Here is a 20,267-nt window from a genome sequence, read left to right as displayed (position 1 = left end):
CTTGGACAGAAACCTCACAGCCACATAATTACAAAGCTTTCTCACTGTACCACTTTGAAATTCAGACTTGTCATTTCTAAGGAGAGGAAAGAGGAAATTACCCATCTGTTACTTACGCATCTTTCAAAATGTGAAAATGTGGCAAAATTGTGCAAATCTTTAAGGTTTCTGAAATGTTTAGATGACAAATCTCAGTGGAGATCTGATAAACTTCATCAACTAAAACAATCTGATAAGATCTCATCTGTATTAGGCATGTGCCATCTAAACCATATGTTTTTTTCCTGCAATTGCTGCTCCCCAAACTCTGCCAGCTGCTGTGTCCCCAGACTTCAGAACCATCACGTCTCTCTCTCTTGTCCTCATCACCTCCTCTGTTTGTCCCAGCATAGTCAGAAGGGTAGCAGAAATGAAGTCAGGGTATCTCTTGGCTTTAGGGAATGCAGGAGATTGGTTTAAGAGTTTCCAGTCTTAGCTTATTTCTAGAAATAATTTCTTTCCATCTCAGATGGGAGAGCTGAGGGCTGGTGACTGCAGCAGAAGAAGTGCAGGAGGTTGTGCAATTCAGGGAAATGGGTAGAGCAAGATAGAGATTGTGAATAGACAAAGGAGAGAGAAAGAATGAGATTGTGACCAATATAAAAGGCCCATAACCATTGAAATAAATTCTAAGAAAAGATATTTGCTGAGTCTCGTTGTTTAAGTAGCTGTGAAATGCAGTAGCTAGAGGTATGCAGTCTCTTCTGCTGTGCCTGGCACTGAGGGAAGGCAGCTGTATACTACTGTTATCAATTATTCTCTTTGCTCAAGTGACAAAAGTATATCCTGAAAACATTAAAGCTCCTAATCCAAAAGGTAAAACATGCACACTGAAAATAGTGTCTTGGGTATGGAGAGAGGGGGTTTCTGTGTATGAAAAAAAAAAACTTAAAAATTACATTTGATTAAAATGTTTACAAAAGGTGCCTCTCAACTCCTCTTCAGTAAGATATGAAAATCTTGGGGCATTATGTAAATTTTGAGTACTTGATAACATTTGCGTTATCTTGATGTGCTTTATGGATAATTCCCCATATATCCAGAAGTGTATATACATATATATGCACATACACACATGCAAAAGACTTTTGTGGAGAATTTTGTAGGTTCTAACAGAATCAGTAGCTTAAGGATTTGAGTCTTAAAAGATCAAGTCTTGCAGTAGGAAGCAGTTTTGTTTTTTAGTAAAAGCAAAAAAAGGCTTAGAGCAGGTCAGAATGATGAAATTCCAACTGAACTGTAGCACACAGCTTCTGGAGGAGTTCACAGAGGGATCATGAGAGACTTCAGTCTTTCCTTGTGTTCCTGGGTAGCCACTGAAAACATGCAGTCCATTCTAGGAGCAGGTTCCTTTCATTTAATCACAACCTGATCTCCAAAGAATAACAGAATTTTTACAGAGTTTATCCTGTTGTCACAAATCCTCTGCCTCTTTGAGATAGCTGTGCTCTTCAATACTGTGTTTCTGGAAAGGATTTGGGCAGTGAATAGGTATTGGTGGGTACCCAGCAAATGAAATGGCAGGCTCTCCCCCCTTTCCAATACACACTCCTCCTCTTCCCTGCCAGGAGACTTGAAAAATATGTTGATCTACTGCAAGAACCAGACAGACTCTTATGTACAGTATCTCATCCAGAGAGGATGAAATGAGCTTTCTTTTGGAACCTTTCAAGGGAAATAGTATCATATTATCATTTTAAACTAAAAGGGAGTTGTCTCTGTAAGTAGAATTAGATTCTGTATGAAATTATCCTGGTCTCAGAAAAATCTGTCTTATTCACTAGAGAAAGGTTATTTGGACAAGAAAAAACATCTGGAAGAGCTCACAAAACAAGCTGACTCATCCCAGGCTGTACTTCAGTTCTGAAGAGTTCCCAATAGGTCTTTGATGCCAATTCCGTCATTTGTGCAGAAAATGTGGCAAAATAATTGCCCCTTAGATGTGATTTGCAAGGGCTGCAAGCAGTGTTCTTAATTCTGATCTTAAATCTTATCAGTCTGATTGTGTATCAGTGGACAGAGATACCTGCAGCTAGTCTGATTTGATTGGGTGTGACAAGTACACACATTCCCAGCTGATTTGAGCTAAGCTACATTTCTATACATCCCTGAGGGCACTCTCTATAACATTACTCACTGAAATATATTCTAGTTTAGCAGAATGCGACTGAAGGCTGCCTATTCAAATAAATTGCACAAACAATCCAGACCCAATTAGGTAACTGTGGTGGGCTGACCCTGGATGGATGACGGTGCCCAGCCAGCCACTCTCACTCTCCCCTCCTCAGCAGGGTGGGGTGGGGGGAACAAAATAACATGGAAAGAACCTCATGGGTCGAGATAAAGGCAGATTAATAAAGCAAAAGCTGTGTGTGGAAGCAAAAGAAAACAAAATATTTATTCTCTACTTCCCATCAGTAGATGATGTGCAGACACTTCCCGGGAAGCAGAGCATGTGTATCTGTAGCAAGTACGTGTAGCAGTTGCTCTGGAAGATAAACACAGTAACAAAAGCCTCCCCTGCCCCTTCCTCCTTTCTCTGGGCTGTCCCTGCCGAGCTCGTCATGTGTATGGAATATCCCTTTGGTCAGTTGGGGTCAGCTGTCCTGGCTGTGTGCTCTCCCAAGACTTTGCCCACTTCCAGCAGAGGGGTAGGATGCTGGGGAGGCAGCTCTGGCACTGTGCCAGCTCTGCTCAGCTGCAGCCAAAACACTGCTGTGCTATCAACACCTCTCTGGTACCAAGGCAAAGCCCAGCACTGGGAGGGCTCCGTGGGGAGAATGAACTGCAGCTCAGGCAGAGCCAATACAGCAGTGAGTAAGACCTTTAGTGTGTATTAAGTAGATATGAAGTAAAATTTTGATGTGGAGCTAATATTGGAAAAAGGGATCTGAAATATGAAATGTGAAAAAATATAATAAGGAGAATTACCTCCTGAAAACATTCTGAGTTTCCATTTTCATGCTGAAATTCCAGCTTTAACAAGCATTACAGAAATTCAATAGCATTCCCCCCCCTGATTTAAGCATAACTCTGGCCTTTACTGTAAGGCTTATGGAGAAAAAAGAAAGGAAGATTTATTAAAAAATGACACAAACATTTTATGTGGGATTTCCTCTATTCTGGGAAAGAAGCTCTTTTAAAGTTCCTGCTAATAGCAAGTTTGGTTAGTTTCCCAGTGCTCACATCTCCTGTTCCAGATGGTCAGTGACGTGAAACTCTAATTATCATCAACAAAATAAGCTGGGACTAAACCCTTCCTCAAAGGTAAAAAGAGCAGATGGACAACCATAATTTCATTATTATAGAAATAATAGAGGGAAAGGATTCCTCATCCACCTTTTGAAATCACTCACTAGCTCATTGCACAATTAACTCCTTGCTCTATTAATTTATAAATTACTCTGTTATTTGACTGGTTGAATGGCTGCTTGGTATATAAGCCTTTCCAACAATATGGGGAATAGTAGCCAAATTCATCTTGTCTAAGGGGAACGAGTAACTGAAATGTTTGGGCTGAGCTTCCATCCTTGCCTGCTTTCAGGTTTTCAGGTGGTTCTATTCTATTCTCTTCCACAGTGTTACAGACATCCTTCCTTAGGAATCTTAGTGGGAATAAAATTACAAATAGTATTTATCTGGAATGAAGCGAGGCCTTTATCCAGAGATCCAGCCAGTCATTCATGTAGAATTGTAGCTCACAGTCATTGAAATCCCTAAATCTTTGGCAAAGATTCAAGGTCATGCGAGTCAGTACCATGGAACAACTCTCCTAACAACTCTCCTAACCCCTATCTAAGCTTGCCACTGCTCAAACTGAGCTCATACAGGCCTCAGTTCCTGCAGGTCTGCCAAACTAGTTAACATAAAGGCAGCTACAAAGAAAGGGTCTGGGGGCAACCCCCTGTATTTCTGGCAGAATCTCATTCCTTTTCTAAATTCAGACTCACTGCTTGATTGCAGCCTATCACTCTTTAGAACTGGCTGTCCTAATTCCTATTCTGTTGCCAGTTTCTTTACAGTTCAGGAGGAGATTCTGATGTTCTGCTTAAGGATTTCAACATAGATATTTACAAGAAATCAAGATTAAACCGCAAAATTGCATCAGAGAAAAATAATCAGGTTTTTCTCTGCATCCCTATGAGTAAACAAGCTTTTCTTCCCTCCAAGGAGTCCTGGCTACAGGTTTATGTATCACTGTCATGATCTGTAGTTACACAGTGTGCCTTATCTTTGTTTCTCACCATGTCTTGTCTTTTCTCACTCTCGAATCTTTTTCCTAGCCGTGCTTTCACAATGTCCATTTGTTGCTTTCACCAGCTCTTTTTCCTACTTTCTCTTTCATCTCCATTTCACCACCTCTTGCAACACTTAGAAATCTATTTTCTTTGAGCAGGAAAATGTTGCATGTGTTGATACTTTTACCTTTTTGTCATGTGTTTAATGGCACAGGTGCTTCTATTTTCTTCTTTCCTTCCTTGGCTAAAAGTGTTGCTCTGTGCAGCTTTGTACAGTAGTTGGCAAGGAATGAGGCTTTTATACTTTTGAAAACCAGTTACCTAGACTGAAAAGCTTTATGTGTAGGTACACTAAAACTTTAAACTGTGGGCACATAAGGGCCCACTTAGAAGTGTTTTTTTACACTGTTTCTTACGTACTGATATGCCTAGGATGTGTGAATAATGTCTACGCTCAGATATACGTTGGAACTAAATAGAACTTAAATGAGTTTCTTTTTCACTCCAGTGGCTGAGATAAAACATTAAAAGATGCTAAGAAATTGCATGAATGCAGGGCTTAAAAAAAATGGTTAAAAATACAAGGGCAACAGAGAAACAAAAGTTCTTTTTTTAATATGTGATTGCTCCGTACTGATGCAGTCATATTTTTCTGCTATTTGCTAACAGTGCCTCAGCACGAGGTTTGGGATTCAGGCTGACAGAATTCACCGTGTTCTTAGACCGAACAAACTCCCACTTACCCACAGGTGGGGAGGAAACTGAAACAAAGTCTTTGTTTCTCAATTGGTACACATGATAAAAAAGGTTTTGAGATATACATACGGAAGCACACAATGTCACTTTTAAAGGCCACTTTCTGACTATAACAGCAGTTTGAGGGAAAAATATGATATAAGAATATTCAGCTATCTTTCCTCTGCAATATTTCTTATTCAATGTGCTCAGGGATCAAAGTGTAGCAAAGTCTATACAGAACAATGCTCCAAAAATGAAAGGGCAAAGGATCCAAATTAGAGACAGTCCATGACAAAAGAAAAAAGCATAATATAATCATAAAGGGAGCTTCACATCTACTGAGATAAGCATCAAGGAGACACCCATCATAGCTTTCAAAGCCAATATTATTTCCCTCAAGTCCCAGCTCCCAACTTAATTATTCAACAGCATAGTTGTAGTATCTTTTCTTGTCCTTTATAGAACTACTGATTTTAATATATAATACACAAAGAATAACAATTAGAAATTGTGAAAACTAGGAAAGTAACACTTGCAGATAATGGACAGTCACCTCACTGGGCCAATGACAACATGAAACATAGACTGAATATTTGCAATTATATTTGATGTTTGTCAAATATCTGTTTCTTCCATCTCTGATTACATTTGCCTCCTGTGTAAAGTACCTTCAAGTTCAATGGCATAGTAACAGCACTGAACCCACTGAAGTACTAACAATACACATAAACAGAGACCTAAACTCAGAAAGGTTTAAAGGGTCTTATTAATTTTTTATTTGAGGTCCATTACATCAAGAGTTTCTTATATTTTGAAGAAATCTAAACTGTACTGAAATTAGTAATATGATGACTGTGCCTACCAGTAAGAATCACCAGTGTGTCAGAAGGAATTCTCCTGCCTTCCTAAGATAATTATAGGGATCATTGTATGAGAAGATATAACCTTAGAGGGAGCTCAGCACACACTGAGCTGAACTCTGGTTTCTAAGTTATTTCCCCTGGAAGTGAATATTGTTTTTCAATACATTTGTCTCAGTTACCTTTGCCGTGTTATTTTAGAAAGCCCCATACAAGCTTCCAGGAGACTGTCTGCCAGGAAAGGCTGGTTTGAACACAATATTAACTTGCATAAGGTACTACTAGTTCTTGGTGTATATCTGAAGAACTGAGAATGATTTCTTTAAAATTGTAATAAAGATATGGTAAAATATAATACATATATGAAGATATGATCAACCTTTTCATAAAAGATTTCCATAATCTGTTGTCTAAAATGAAATTCTAAATAGGGAAATAATCTGTAATCATAAAGATTATGTTTTATTTATTTGTTTTAATGTTAGTATGTATAAAATACTTCTACATATAAAGTTTCTACTGTGAATAGAAATAGAAAGTGGACACAGGTGACAAGTTAATTTTCTGGAAAACAAAGGATGTGGGAAATATTTGTGGCATAATTAATCATGCAGGTTTTTCTGCCTAAAAGCAGACATGTTTACTAATCTAGTAAGTGTTGTCTTGCAAGGTTCTGTTATTATTTTTCTTAAATATCTTGAATCCTTGATCTAAACCAGGCTCATAAATTACTAATTTTTAATAATTTAAATACTTGTTTTCTTCCAAAATATTTATTTTCTGTGAGAATTGTCAAAAACTTTTTATTAAAATGAGACTTTTATCCTAATAATGAAAAGTTGTAAGCAACTCTGCAAGTTACTTTTATAGGAGAAAATCCTTGTCACATCTACAATGCCCTTGCTCCCAGAGGCCCTTGTGTGTGTGAGCTCTCCCAGATGCACAACAGCTTGCCAGCCTTCCTGCAGCCACTGCTGTCTATTCGAGTCACAGTGATCCCTCCTGCATGGATTATCTTAAAATAGCACAGTATAAATGAAATCTTGCAATTATCACAAACACCCAGGTGTTTGGTGTGGCAGGATGGCCAGAGGAGAGTCTCTAAACTGGCCTGGAAGATTTGTGTCCTTGATCAGTATTTTCTGAGGGCAATTGGCCACAGTGTCTGTACATACTGCTGCAGCAACACAGAGCTCCTGTGACTTACTAAATCCAGAAGAAAAATGTAGGAGTAGCTGGTCCTGCTACTGTCCTTCTTAAACTAAATGACAAACAGCACAGGAAGAATAGTGGTTGGAGGGAGAAGCTGAAGGAAAGGAGAGAGATCAATCTAAACCCTTGTTGGCAGTCAGCCACACCACCGTCACCTTGTCCAATTGCCACAGCCAGCCAGAAGGGCCTTCCCTCTTTTCTCTCCGTGCTTTTCCTGCAGTGAGTCACTCCTGCAGACATTATCTTGTCTATTCTGTTAGATAATGAAAGACACTGTGTATTTTCTTGTTCTATTTTCTGTTTACCATTATGTAGTGTACTAAGCCACTCATTATTGCTTTTGCAGATTTGTAAACATTATTCTCACACCTTTTTAAATAGACCTCTTTTACTGTAATTATGAACATGTTGTGTTTGCACACAAGAATGGTATGGGTTACAGGGAAAAAAAATAGCTGATCTTTCGCAGTCATAGAAAAATAATATTCTTCATTTAAACTCAGGTTGGCTTAGTGGGGTGTTAATGACCTGAAGCTGACATTGTTAACAGTATATCTTTACTTAAATGGCAACGGGAAGATCATATTAGGTTTCAGAAACATTGTATTTCTGCAGAAGCTGATTATATAAGCCAGAGTCATGAATTGTGAAACTGATGATGCCATATATTCTCTTCAGTTGCTAAAAATGTCTCTAGAAATCAAACTATCAGTCACACTGAATATAAAAAAACCCCAAAACATTAGTTTTCCAGTGACAAGAGATTGTATAGTAAAGATTTGTAATCTCCCATGTACAGCAAAGAAAACACGACAAGGATTTAGGCTGAGATTCAAAACCTAGACTTGAGTACTGTGAAGAGCAGAGTTTAGAAACTCATGGATCATGTTCTATCTGATAGTTCTTGTCTTTCTAGATTTGTTTTGCAGTTGAGTTGTGCCTTTGAAGGGATCTGTGTGCTTTGACATCACAGTGACTGAAAAATAGAGATACTTAAAACATTCTGGGTGCCCTTGAGTTGCTTGTAGCCTTACAGTTCCTCAGCCCAGGAATCTTGCAGTAACAGGAGAAGAGTCTAAATGAGCTGTAAATGTCTAGGCCTCTATTAAACAACACCAAGGGAGAGGAAAAAGATCCCAGACTTACTGTCACCTACATGCTTCTTTCTGATTCTAATAGCTGCTTTAATGCTTTTCTGTCTGCTCTCTCTACCGAGTTGTCTTGTCTTTGATTAGTTTTCCTTCTGAGCATTTTATTTGCTGATGTACCAGATGCTCTTCTAAGTGACACATTCCAGCCCCAGTCACTGGATGTGACAGCCATGCTGTATCTAATCATGAAATGCTGTGCTCAGACACTTGACAGTGTTTGAAAATACTACTCTTGCTCTGAAAACAATATGAGGAGTTTAGTGTGGGTGAATGTAACTAGACTGATAACTGGAGAATGATAAATCAAATAAGAATACTATTTTTTTTTGTATTTTGAAACGAGTTTGGTGGTTTTTTTTGCAATTCAGCTATTATAAGTGAAACTGCATGGAGTTTCAGACAAAAATATAAATCTCAGTTTTTTAAAAACTGTAAAATCTGTAAAAGTCTTTTTTTCTGAAGGATAGAATAAATCCTAGTTCAAGGAACCATGTTGTAAGGAGAAAGGTGGCACTGAATTGAGGATTACTGTGAAGCATCTTCAAGCATCCTGGAGAACTGAACTTGATTTTGCAATTCTGTTACTCTTATATCTGAGAGGATTATTTGTTTTTCTAGCAAAGCTTCAGGAAGCATATAATACATGTAGAGTGGAGTTGAGATTCTGTTAATCATGTACTTAGCATCTGTGTTTTTAGGACAGCACATACTTGTGTGATTTTGGCCCATCATTTGTGATCTGTTTGAGGATTCCTGAGAATAAAAAAGCTATATATAAATTCAAGATAATATTATCAGCTGAAGCTCTGTCAGATTCAATAGGTAAGAGTAGATAAACTGGGCTACTGTGTACCACTTTTTGGTTTTAATCTTAGAAAATAAAAGATTGCAGAAAACAAAAAGAACCTGTCTCCAATTTTACAGTTGCCCTATATCCCAGGTGCTCATTCTGCATTATTTTTTCAAGATACCTTGTTTAGATGAGAAAGAATAATATTGAATTAATTTTACAAATTTTACAGAATAGACTGCTTTCCAGGTTGAAGAATATGAAGTAAAAACTGCATTCTGGATACACAGTTACCATTAACAATATTGAAATTCTAGTGTTTAACAAACCAAGAACAATTCCAAAACTACTTCTCTGTAACAAAATCTTCAAATGCTCTATCTATACTTGCTCAGACTATATCAGTGAGAATTACATCAGCTATTAAAGCTTGTAATTATCTTGCCAAGTAAAGAATGGAGGTGGGTGTACTTACTATGTCAGCACTATAGCCACAGCATCATTTAGGACACTCTCTCCAAACAGGAGTGTGTATAAATCTGTATCCACATGCAGCTCATGGAAAATAGCAAGAACTGTCACTGTATGGAAACAAAGCAAAGTGAGTTCTTATTTTCATGTTGCTCTGGCAGTTCAAGAAATAAAGCAATGTTAGAATATGAGTTTTGAGAAGTCTAGTCCCATTTATTGCCCAGGTGGTTAATAATAAGTTAAAAGGGATCAACTGAAGTATATAAGATCCTTAAATCCATTAGGTCTATGAGTTTTGGTGTTTCAGCTGAGTTAGGAAGACACTTTCCCTCTCACACAGAGAATCATGCATATATGAAAATGTCACAGCATGTTTCACTGTGCATAAGGGACTGTGATCTTGTGACTACAGAAAAAAACAAGGGTGATGAAAAGATGGGCTTTTCCATGGACTTTGTGTGTAATGAGTAGTGGTTTACCTGTTTTAAGAAGGAAAAACTTATTCACTTATTCATCTATTATGCTTGTTCACTGAAGAATATGCATAATAACTTACCCTGTCCTGAACCACTTTCCCCTTGGATTAGCATATCTGTGGTCATGCAGCCTTCAGATCAAGATCAGGATATCTGACACCTGTAACCCTTTGCCTTCAGAATATCATTAACTAACGTTCCTTCCTCCTTCATGAGTTCTATCCTCTATTTGATTTTTAGTTTACCGGTGTAGTAGAAAAAGAATAGAGTGTGTTGAATTTAAATTGAAGTTGGGCAAAACATTTAGACAAACATCCTCAGGGGCATTTAGACACTTGGCTCATATTCAGGAAATAAGGTCCTACAGTTATTAACTTATGCCTTATCTGTTTTATGCCTCAGTTTTCTTACCTGCAAACAGGGTATCACAGTCCTTCCCAAGATCTACCTTGCACTTCATAATGATAAAACCGATTCTTTATTTCTCACAGTAATCTCCAACTGAAGAAGACTGTTTATGTTCTGTGTTGGTATTATTTTATCTTTGCATGGGTGAAGCAGAGCTTTCTCTTTTCAAACAGAATTTAATGTAAAGGCCCCCAGTTACTTGTATGGTTAAAAATTACATGATAACTCACTGCTTCACTGGCGCTCATTCTAGTACATAATTGTGCAAATGACTCAGTCCTCAAGGCCCAGGAATCCCAAAGTTTAGGACTGCCTCTGGGATGCCATGTTCACCTCTGACATTTTAGATATGACAATTATATACTTTTACATTCACATGACTGCTGATAAATCACAGAAAAACATGAACAGCTAATGACGTTTTGTCTTAATAATATTTCTTGGAACTTTGAAATCATTACTCCTTAGATTTTCTAAATGACATTTAAATATCCGTGTAATCTAAAAGTCTGTTTATAAACCCAAAATAGATTCTCAGTTCTCCTGTGAGATTTTATGTCAAAGTGATCTCTGTTGATGTGTTATCTTTGAAGAATTTTGGAAGTGTTATCCTACAGAAGACAATTTAGGGGATGTGTGTAGCTGAACATTTGCTGATATAGCTATATTTAAATTAGCTAGTTATATTTAACCATCCTGGTAACCTCACCCATCTACTCCCACTGCAGCTATAATTTAAACTAGGAAAAGAGTTCTTTCCCCAGAATAGCTCAAAGGTGTAGGAAGGAGTTTTATTGACAAACGATATTTTCTTGGTTCACCAACATCTATATTCAGTTTTTTTCCTGATTAGCAATGCTGACTTAATGTGCTAAATGTGGACCCAGTTTAGTACCCTGTTCTTTGATGTCATTGCCATAACAACAGACTTGTTTTCTAAAACTATTTGCCACTTCTAGCTTTTGTTTATTGGCTAATTAGTTTGGACTCTCATTAATGGTCCCTGTGGTAATGATAGAAGGAAAAGAAAGCAGTAAAGTCCAAAGTCCTGTTGGTGTGTACATGTAGCAGGCCAACCCAATTAGACAGATGCCTACACATTCCTCTCCTTCTTCTTTCCTCCTAAGTAAACAGATTTCTTTTGCTTTCTTTCTCAACCCTACCCCAAAAATATGACTTCAAATCTTTTCAAATGAAAGCAAAATAATAAAGGAAGTGACACAATAATACATTGATTGTCCAGTTCACCCAGTTTTCACAAAGTATCTTCTATTTCAAATGTTTTCTCGTTTCCAGTGGAGGTTGTAGGATCTTCTTTACAGAACTACCTGTCCCTGACCCAAGGATTCTGGTCTCTGCTTTGTCCCTATGTTTGTCTGGCCCAAGACACAGCAAGCTTCAGCCATATCGCTGCTGACAGATATTTTTCTGATCTGTTTTTAAGGAACTGAAGTGATGCTGGTTCCACAAATCCCAAGGGAAAGTAACTTACTCTTCAGTATTCATACAATTTATAAATGCAGTTATTTCTGAATGATGTCTAACCTAAATCTCCCCTCCTGCTCTTCAAGTCTGTAATTTCCATTCCCAGCCTCATGAGACACAGATAATTTGTCACATTTATTCAGTTTTTCTTTCCAGCAACATTTTGCCTATTCAAAGACTCATTTCAGACATCTCCTCCCTAAACTGACTCACTTTCAATCTCCTCCCTTTAGTAAGGTTTTCTTGCCTTCTAATCAGTGCATATCTTTCCTGAAATACGGTGCCCAAAACCAGACACCAGTATTGTAGTTCACATTTGCTGTCAAGAAATAGAATGAAAAGATGCTGTAGAACATGTTAATAAATCCTATTTTCCTTTTTTTTTGCTATGTATTGGTACTTATGACTCATTTTCAGGTTGTAAACCTGAAATCCTTCTCATAAGTGAATGCTCACTTCTTGTCTGCTATCTATGAGGTTGATTTTTTCTAAGTGTAGCATTTATCCTTCTTGATTTTAAATCATTACAGGAATCATATTGAGTTCTAATCACATTTTTCAAAGTGTTTGCAATCTCCTTTATACATAATATTATACATTGAAGAAGCCCCTTCTGTTGCATTAGCCAACTCATTAATGAACATTGTAAATAGTATCTGCATAACAACAGAGAACTGCAGAATCTTTGGCACACCCACCCTGTTTAAGAGCTCAAGAAAACATTTGCACCTTGTTTTGACAACCAGCATGTAGTCACTTCCCCCAGATCACATTTGCCTTCATTAATTATGAGAATCTATGGGTATAGGTCAGAATAGACATGATAAAAGGGACATGACATTCTGCTACGGAAGAAAGTTAATTTAAATTGCTCTCTGGACAGAATCACACCCTAGCAATAGTCATCATGTCCAAAGTAGACACATCGTGTTTTGTCTGACGATTGACTTTAAACTCAAGGGAATTAATTCTAAAATAATCATATATCACAATGACATGTCTAATCTGTGAGAACTTTAAGTAAAGACCATAGACACTGCATTGCAGTTAGCATGGCCTCCCTGGCTTTCTGAAGGCACTTTGAGGAACAGTAAGTACAGCTTGGGTTTTGTGTGGAAACTACTCAAAGACTTGCACAATTCAATAGATACAATATGTATTATAAAGACACCAAACTACTTTTCGTTAAAGTACACAATACCTCTTCATCTCTTATTTCAGTGTAAGTATATGAGGACAGGGATAAAGACAGGTAAAGAACCTGATGGCTAAAGGGACAGGTAATTGGGGGAGCACAAACACCTTTTGTGGCAGTAGAAAACTGACGCCAGTGGAAATAATGTGTATGAGAGCTGCTGACTCAGAAAGAGTTGTGACCTTCACTTAAAAATTCAGACATGGGAAGCAGGAAATAGTGAAGCATTTAAGATTTTCACAGTACTTGTGCCAGCAGAAATCTGATTCACTTCCTTAACTTCGTGGCCTTAGGGAACATCTGCTAGATGATAAGCTTAGCATGCTTTCAGTTGTACCCAAGTCATAACAACTGTCTGTGGAGCTGGTTTGTGAAAGGTAACTTTTGACATAGGTAGAAACAAATGGGCTTGTTATTGATTCCTGTAAAAAGTATTTGCAACTGAAATATCAGCAAACTACAACAATCCCTAAACTAACTGTATCCAATGCTACTTTGCTGTTATGTTTAAAAAGAATAAGGAAACCCAGAAAATAAATGAGGCCATTATATAAAGTACTGGTATTATTGTACCTCAATCCTCTGACTAGAACTATTAATATCTTTCTCATGGGCATAAATTCTTTTAGGAGGGCAGTGTCAAACAGGAAGAAAATGAGAGAAATTTAACTTATATTTCCTATTGAATTGGTCTAAAAATAAAGATTTCAATTTAAGTTATAGTCTTCTTTCCCTATTAAGCAGTCACACCACTCACAATTAGTTCAGTGGTGAAAAAGAAGAAAGCATACAAATATTTTAATTAAAACCACATTTATAAAGTCTTACATAACCAGTATATGAAATGTATTATGTTGTTGTATTTGTACATTATGCTTCTTAATATGAAATCCTTTGATTTTATGAGAAACAGAAACTGCTCTTTCTGATAAATATCCAATTTTATCAATAACAAGAGCAGTGCAACCCACAGCTCCAGTTCAGCTGTAACCATAGTAAGTCCAAATAGGGAAGAGCCTTGTGATTATCAGTGTGACCAAAGGTAAGGGAGTTCATATATCTCAGAAATAGCCGTGCTCTACCAAACCCTTGTAAGGTAAAGCTGTTTTCTACACTTGAAATGTCAAAAGTGAAAAAGAAAAAGGAAGTGCCAAAGACACATGGGATGTGTCTGGATGGGAAGGTCATTGCACAGAACGTGTTAATGGCAGCAGCCAAGACAACGTGCCAGTCGCACTGTTGGGTTATTTTTGGTGGCTGAGGCAGAACTCAGATCTTTACATTCACGTGCCCCTTTTGTTCTGTCCGTTCATTTGCTACAAGCACTGGCGCCCTGGAGCAGCCGATTGCTGGGGCTCGTTGCTGACCTGCCTCCCCAGCGCAGCACAGCTGCTGTCAGAACACCCGGGCTGTGCTCGCCCGGCAGAGGGTTTCATTTGCCAGGTCTCAGTTGCTCAGGGGCCGAGCGCTGGGGGCTCCACGCCCACGGCAGCACCTTTGCCACACTCCCACTGCTGCTTTTGATGGGTGACATATGCACGAGGATGTAGGAAGGAACTGCTCCATCCCCTTTGAGGGGATCACAGCAAAACACTCCCAGAGTCAGGTTACATTAGAAATCAAAATGCAATACCAACACGAGGAAACCCTTTCTACAGCAAAAGAGATATCTGTGCTGTTTGATACAGATGAAAGAACAAGATTGATCAGAATAAAGAAAAATGTAAATACTGGTCATGTTTAAATCAAAGACTGAGGAAGTGATATTTTGGGAATTTTAGAATTCTGTTTCTTTAAATTAAATCTCTCACCTGAAGTCTTAAAATAACAAACTTTTCCTGCTGAAAATAATAAATTATTGAAAGGAGATATTCTCTGTAAAACGAATTATTTAGTTGAAAGTAACTTTCTTTTGTCCCTGAAGTTTCTAACTTTCCTGTCTAGAGACATGAAAGTTCTTTTGAGGCATCCCAAAGCATCACTGTTGTTTAGGGATCACAGTCTATAATGCAAAACACAGTCCCAAGTATATCCAGTCTCAAATTAATTTCTTAATCTTAGTTCAAGAGCTAGTTTTCTATATAAAGGAACACACAGCATGTAAGAGCAACTCATCTGAATTATTTTTATGCAAAAAAGTCTAGATTAATAATCTTCAGATAACTTTCAAAACTAAAACCTACAGAGTGCTATGATATTTTTTTGTTCTTCTTAACAGTATTGGCAACTTTAACTGGCAGACATTTGTTCACTGCCCTGCTAGTAAAAGTCTTTATTTATCATGTAAACATCTACCAGTCATCTTTACAATTACAAATACAGAACTCAATCAAACCAACTTCTCTCAACTGATCAGTTTTAGCATATTTTGAGACTTAATTGCTTCCAACAGCCAAGGGAAATTAAATATCTTTTTAAAATGAGTTTATAATCCTACACAGTGAAAAATTAAATGAAAATCATGTAGGAAATCTGACAGGAATTTATTATTTCATCTTAAGACATTAATTTATTGTTCTAGCCTACTTCTATAATGCTGACATTTTACCAAAGATTTCTTTAAGAAAACAAAATCAAAACCTAGTTATCACATATAAAATCATTAGACTGATTATTTTATGCTCTAATACATATCAGTCCTCCATGGCACAAAATTTTAGCTTTAACTTTTGGAATGCCAGTGAGCTCTTTCCATGGCTTGAGATTATAATTCATTAGCAGATCCTGCAACACAATGAAATAGTTTCAGCAGTTTCCACCATTTAATTAATGACAAACTTAATTCAAAATTTTCTAAGTCTTTGAGTGGTTGAAATTTATGGATAACGTTAGTGAACACATGGAACAACTTAGAATATTGCGAGTAGATAACAGAGGGAGCAAGACTGAACATTAAAAAACCTCTTGGACATGAGCAGACACTATATAAGTAAGGAATAATTGCCAACAATATTAATCAATGATAGTTTGTCACACTAAAAGCAGTTTTCTCAACTGCAGCATTAGATTTTTAAGCCTATTTAAAAATCTAGGAAAAGAAATCCTTTTCACTTCTTATTCCTTACAGTCTAAGAGGAGCTTCTGGTTTGTTTTCTTTTTTTATTTCATGGTTGTTTCAGATTAATCAGTGGTGATTTAGTACCATTCTAATCAAAATCAGTGCATTTGTCTTATACATTACTCCTCATAAGTCAACATGTTAATTTGTGAAACTAAATAGTATTGGACTGGAAAATGGGAAAAGAAACCAAGTCAGCTGCAAAACCCTATTCATGGCACCATCAAGAAACATACTTAGAAATTGTAAGCACCCTTTTCATTCCATAAGCAGTTTATTTTCCAGGGTTTCCCTTGTGCTTTCAGTTTCTGTGTTTTTCTCTTGCTCTGAGGATAGGCTCCAATCTGAGCTGAATCTTAATAATGTAGCTGGGTGATAAGTGGCAGCATATTGGATGCTTGGATTAATTTGAGAATAACAACTTGATGCAGCTTTTACAGCAATCTTGCAACAACTGCTTTTGTGGAAATAAATTGTTTTAGACCATATTTTTAAGCCATCAGAACGATAAATCACAAGCCAAAAGTATCTTGTTAAATATTGAGAGATCATTTAGAGAATGGAAAAAAATTGTAGAACAAATGGCTTTTTCTCATTTCTTTTCAAAGCCAGGGATTTGAAAGCTTTATTCCTAAGTTTCTCAGAGAAGTTTCTCAAGGGTAGTTAACACTAATGTGCATGACAAAATGTTTTCTGTTACATTGCCTGGAACAGCTCAGCTGAACATTTTGAAAAATTCCAACATACCCTTGCAAAATTTGTATTTTGTCTCAGCAGACAACATATTAAAAAATCCTTTTTTCACCTTACCCTTCACTGTTACAGATGCAAATAGCAATACCTTCCTTTTAATATTAGAGTACCCTTATTAACATTTTCAACATAACAAAACCTGGAAAAATCTACGAAACCTAGGCTTACTTTGAGATAAGCCCTGTTTTGATTAGAAGGATGGACTAGAAGACCCCCAGACATCCCTTCAAAGTAAGGAATTCTGTACTTCTGGGATTCCGAAACTCACTGAGTCTGCTTCCGAGTCTGCTTCCCAGACTTTGCTATTTACTGCAACTTCAGGCTTTAGATCTCATGTCTGCAAATTCAAGTCAATCTGTTGGTGTGGGATTTTTTAGAGTTGTATTTATATGAGCACTGCCTTCAAACTGTAACTGATGCCTTATAAACAGTGTTCATGTGGCCAAATCTGAAAGCTTTGTTCCCTGTATCTTTAAGATGGGTTAGATCACACGTGGATGTGATGTGGAGATTTTTAACTGTGAGGCCCCAGGTTACAGCAGTTCTCACAGCAATCAGCAGGGAGGTGTCCTGGAGATCAGAGGACATTTTTCCAATCTTTCCAGCAACTCCAATTATGAAGTTTGTGAGCTAAACCTAGGTAAACTAGTCACTGAAACAAACACAAGGGATCTCTGGAGCTGATTTGACTTGTGATTATCAGAATATCAGACATTTAACAGCTATCGGAAGAAAACATTTCTATGGGACTTACAATTGTGATGTTCTTATTTACTCTTCTGACTTTTGAAAAAGCAATTTATTTAAATGGTTACCTGGATCTGTGGCAGACATCAGTGATCCAAAAAATAAACAGTCAGTGAAGTGGAATTCCCATTGCTTTAACTGGCCCATGTGTACCATGGCCTTCACAAAGCCATACATTATCAACCTGTCAGAGGAAAGATAAGACAGCCATTCAGACAGAGCATTTAACACTTATGCTCAATTTACAGTATTAAACAGGTTCTTATTCTCTTTAGCTTCTTTTCAGCAAACTTATCACACGAATACTGAACATAAACAGTTATCATGTAAAAATTTTATTTCCTGTTCAACTGTCAAATATTGTATTGAAACACCAGAGGCAATTCCAAAGCAAAGGCTTTTCTGAATAATTGTCATCTGCTGGTAGCAGAGGACAATGGTTTGAGCTGTTTATTTTTCAAAAGGAAAGATAATGTAAATGTAAGAAGACATTATTAAGACTAATTTGTCTAATATTGAAGAACATTTAAACAAAGGCAGTTCCACTATCAGCTCTGTGGCTTGCTCTAATATTTCTAAATGAATAGTTTTATTCTATGAGCTTTTAAATGTTAGCTGTACTCAAAGTTCCAGATAAGGTCTCCAAATGAGACATATTTAACAACTCACAGTGACAGTGAGGCAACAAAGTCACACTTCAAAATGCACTGCTACATCCTCACCAGTTTCACAGGAAATGTTATCACTGGTTTATATAACCAGGCAATGCTATCTGAGATGTGAAGTATAGTAAGAATCTTGAAATACCTCGAAAAAAAGAGATTTCAGTTGTTGTTAGAACTTGTTGTAGATTTTCACAATTTTATATCTTTCCAATCTAGTTAATAATAAACCCAATTGCATTCCATCCCTTTTCCATAAATACAACACATAAATTGACAACTGGGCTCTTCTAACTCTGGACTTTAAACCAACCATTTCAGCAGGGCTCCACGCATGCACATACTGAGCTATGTTTTGCCCTCAGCTACACTCCTAAGGTGTTACCAAAGCTCCAAAAATGCAGAAGATCTGAGGGACATAGGAAGTGTTACTTACCCAACAGTCTGAGAGTTGATTACAAATTGCTTTCAAATACTTTACCAGACTTACTGTATTCCACTAGGAGGGCAGCAGATAAGTCTCCACAGCATTCCCCAGTGGTCCTGAGTATCTGTATTTACAGGAGCTGCCTAGCAAACAGTTCACCACCAATTGCCCTAAAACTGTTTATCCAGCTATGGTTCTCCTTGATTGATGAGTTCACTTTCTCTCCATTGCCAAAGAACAAAGACTCAGGACCCTGTAGTGAACTTAGTCTTTTTATCCCCAGCACAAATTTGTCAGCTTTCAGGAATGAATCCTTCAAAACCTGACTGTGGTTCTGCTATCCCAATTTGCAATTGTCTCAAAAGCCACAGCAATGGAAGTGAGCATGGGGATGCCTCTTAGAAATAATTGCCTAGACCTGCTTGCAGTTTTGACCAGAGATACTCTTCTTCCTCATTTAAAAAAAAATTAAAATAATAAATAAAAATAAATCTTGACTATTTGTAAAATTTAGTAATGATATTGAAAAGTTTGATCTCAGCTGGATACCTGAGCTCCAAATGGTGGTGCTATTACACATCATCCAGTACCACACAACATAACTGTTCTGAAAACTTCTCAGTTGGACTAAGGTTGGTTCAGTGCTGCAAATTGTATTTGTGAATAATGGATTTGGTCATGGATTTGGAACATTATAAGGCAATACAACAGAAGAATAAAACTCAGATGAGCTTTGCTGCAGGAGACCTGACATTTTCTACACCCAAACAAATTTCTTTTAAATGTAGGAAGGAGCTCATCAAGCTAGAGCAAGTATTTTGCTACTTCAACAGGAAAAGAGAGAGGCAGAAATGTAATGAAACACAGGAGAATTCAGAATTTTCCAGATTATGCAAGTCTGGAACTTACAAAGTGTCTCATCTCTAAAAAATTCTACATAGAATGCTGTCATTACACAGTAGAGGAGACATCATATAAATATTTGACTTGCTGAAGTAAGAATCTTCTTCTGGGAAACTGAACTTTAACTACCATAATTTCCAGTACAAATTGGCAAGAAAACCACGAGTCCTCAGCACAAAGGCACAAAATAAACTGTAGGCTGACAAAAGTTGAAGTAAATAACAGACACTGAACAACCAGAACAAAAACTCCGCAAGGCTTTAATTATTCTGAGCACTGGGTTGTCCTTACAGTTTTGAAGCTGGACTGAATTTTGAAGCTTGCTGGTGTGAAAAAGGGAGGATGAATCTCCATTTGTAAAGGGTCCAGTTTTTGTACTACTACAGTTCTGCAGCTAATAACCTTCTATTGTCGTGCACTGAGGAAAGGACTTTGGAAAGCACCTTGGCTTTCTGGGAACTGCTGGATTTTTCCAGTGAATTTGTTTATAAAGCTGCTCTCTAGGAAGGTTACTCTGGGACTGGGACATTCTTGAACCAGCTGCTGTTTACTTGTAGAGGGGAAAAAGAGAGAGCCCTCTCCTAAGGCCTTTACAGACTATTGCTACACACAATGGCAGGTTGGTTTATAGAATGCTGATTCTTTGATAAGTAG

At 37.3% G+C, this 20,267-nt stretch overlaps 1 protein-coding gene across 2 annotated transcripts in view; it reads right to left on the bottom strand.

Annotated features, from left to right (window-relative positions):
• The window catches only part of SLC9A9 (solute carrier family 9 member A9), a 181,823-nt gene that overhangs the window by 123,697 nt on the left and 37,859 nt on the right, over positions 1–20,267 (bottom strand). For both annotated transcript variants that reach the window (XM_064666392.1, XM_064666393.1), the window contains exons 5-6: positions 17,690–17,805; positions 9,504–9,609 (exon numbers count right to left, since the gene is read on the bottom strand). In XM_064666392.1, coding sequence (XP_064522462.1) covers positions 9,504–9,609; positions 17,690–17,805 — 222 coding nt within the window. The remainder of the gene's footprint in view (positions 1–9,503; positions 9,610–17,689; positions 17,806–20,267) is intronic.

The sequence above is a fragment of the Pseudopipra pipra genome, chromosome 10 (assembly GCF_036250125.1).
Source record: "Pseudopipra pipra isolate bDixPip1 chromosome 10, bDixPip1.hap1, whole genome shotgun sequence".
NCBI lineage: Eukaryota > Metazoa > Chordata > Aves > Passeriformes > Pipridae > Pseudopipra > Pseudopipra pipra.
Note: the sequence above shows the minus strand (reverse complement) of the source record. Positions and strands in the feature narration are given on the sequence as shown.